The sequence below is a fragment of the Fulmarus glacialis genome, unplaced genomic scaffold (genome assembly GCF_000690835.1).
Source record: "Fulmarus glacialis isolate BGI_N327 unplaced genomic scaffold, ASM69083v1 scaffold32053, whole genome shotgun sequence".
Taxonomy (NCBI): Eukaryota; Metazoa; Chordata; class Aves; order Procellariiformes; family Procellariidae; genus Fulmarus; species Fulmarus glacialis.
The window spans coordinates 6,990-7,614 of NW_009201742.1; the positions used below are offsets into that span (position 1 = coordinate 6,990).

Genomic DNA, 625 nt, shown 5'->3' on the forward strand with positions numbered 1-625 from the left:
CGGAGGGGACCTGCCTCTGCATCCAAACCCAGGTTGAGCCAAGGGTTATCAGGGATTCGACCAGCTACTGCAGCCCCATCGCCGAGATGGGTCCGGTTAGCAAACGCCGAAGCTGCTGGCACTGGGCAGAGCTTGCATGGGGTCGGTGCGTGCCTTCCCGTTTTGAGCCCTCGGGCTCTTACCGCTTGTCGTCTTTGTACCACTGGAAGTCGGCGGAGGGGACGGCGGAGGCTTCGCACAGCAGGATGCCCTTCTGCCCCACTGGCACCCCGGTGCTCTTCACGTCCGAGATGTACGGCGGGTCTGCGGGGAAGATGGGAGTTTGGGTTCAGCGCCTGGCAGCCCCGGGTCTCCCACCCTCTCCCCTTGCTCCTCAAGCTCCCTTTTCTTTCCCCACATTTAGGAAGGAGTCAAAATCATCTCTGAGCCCCTGCCTAGCTCCTGCCACTCTGGCACTGCTGTCCAGGGGGTTTTGGGCAGACGGGGGACCCCACACCGCAGCCTAGCACGGGCTTCTCCAAGGACCGGAGCCTCACAACTCTCGGGAACCATGTGCGACCCGGTGCCAACCCCATGCAGCTGAAGGGGTGGCCAGAGAGGAGTTTAGGAGGGCCTTCACCTCTGC

At 62.7% G+C, this 625-nt stretch overlaps 1 protein-coding gene across 1 annotated transcript in view; it reads right to left on the reverse strand.

The window, feature by feature from the left end:
* OPCML (opioid binding protein/cell adhesion molecule-like) overlaps positions 1-625 on the reverse strand; it is a gene marked incomplete at both ends in the record, with an annotated part of 6,801 nt that overhangs the window by 5,661 nt on the left and 515 nt on the right. Inside the window, one exon of the mRNA XM_009574050.1 lies at positions 183-303. Within this exon, the coding sequence (XP_009572345.1) occupies positions 183-303 (121 nt within the window). The remainder of the gene's footprint in view (positions 1-182; positions 304-625) is intronic.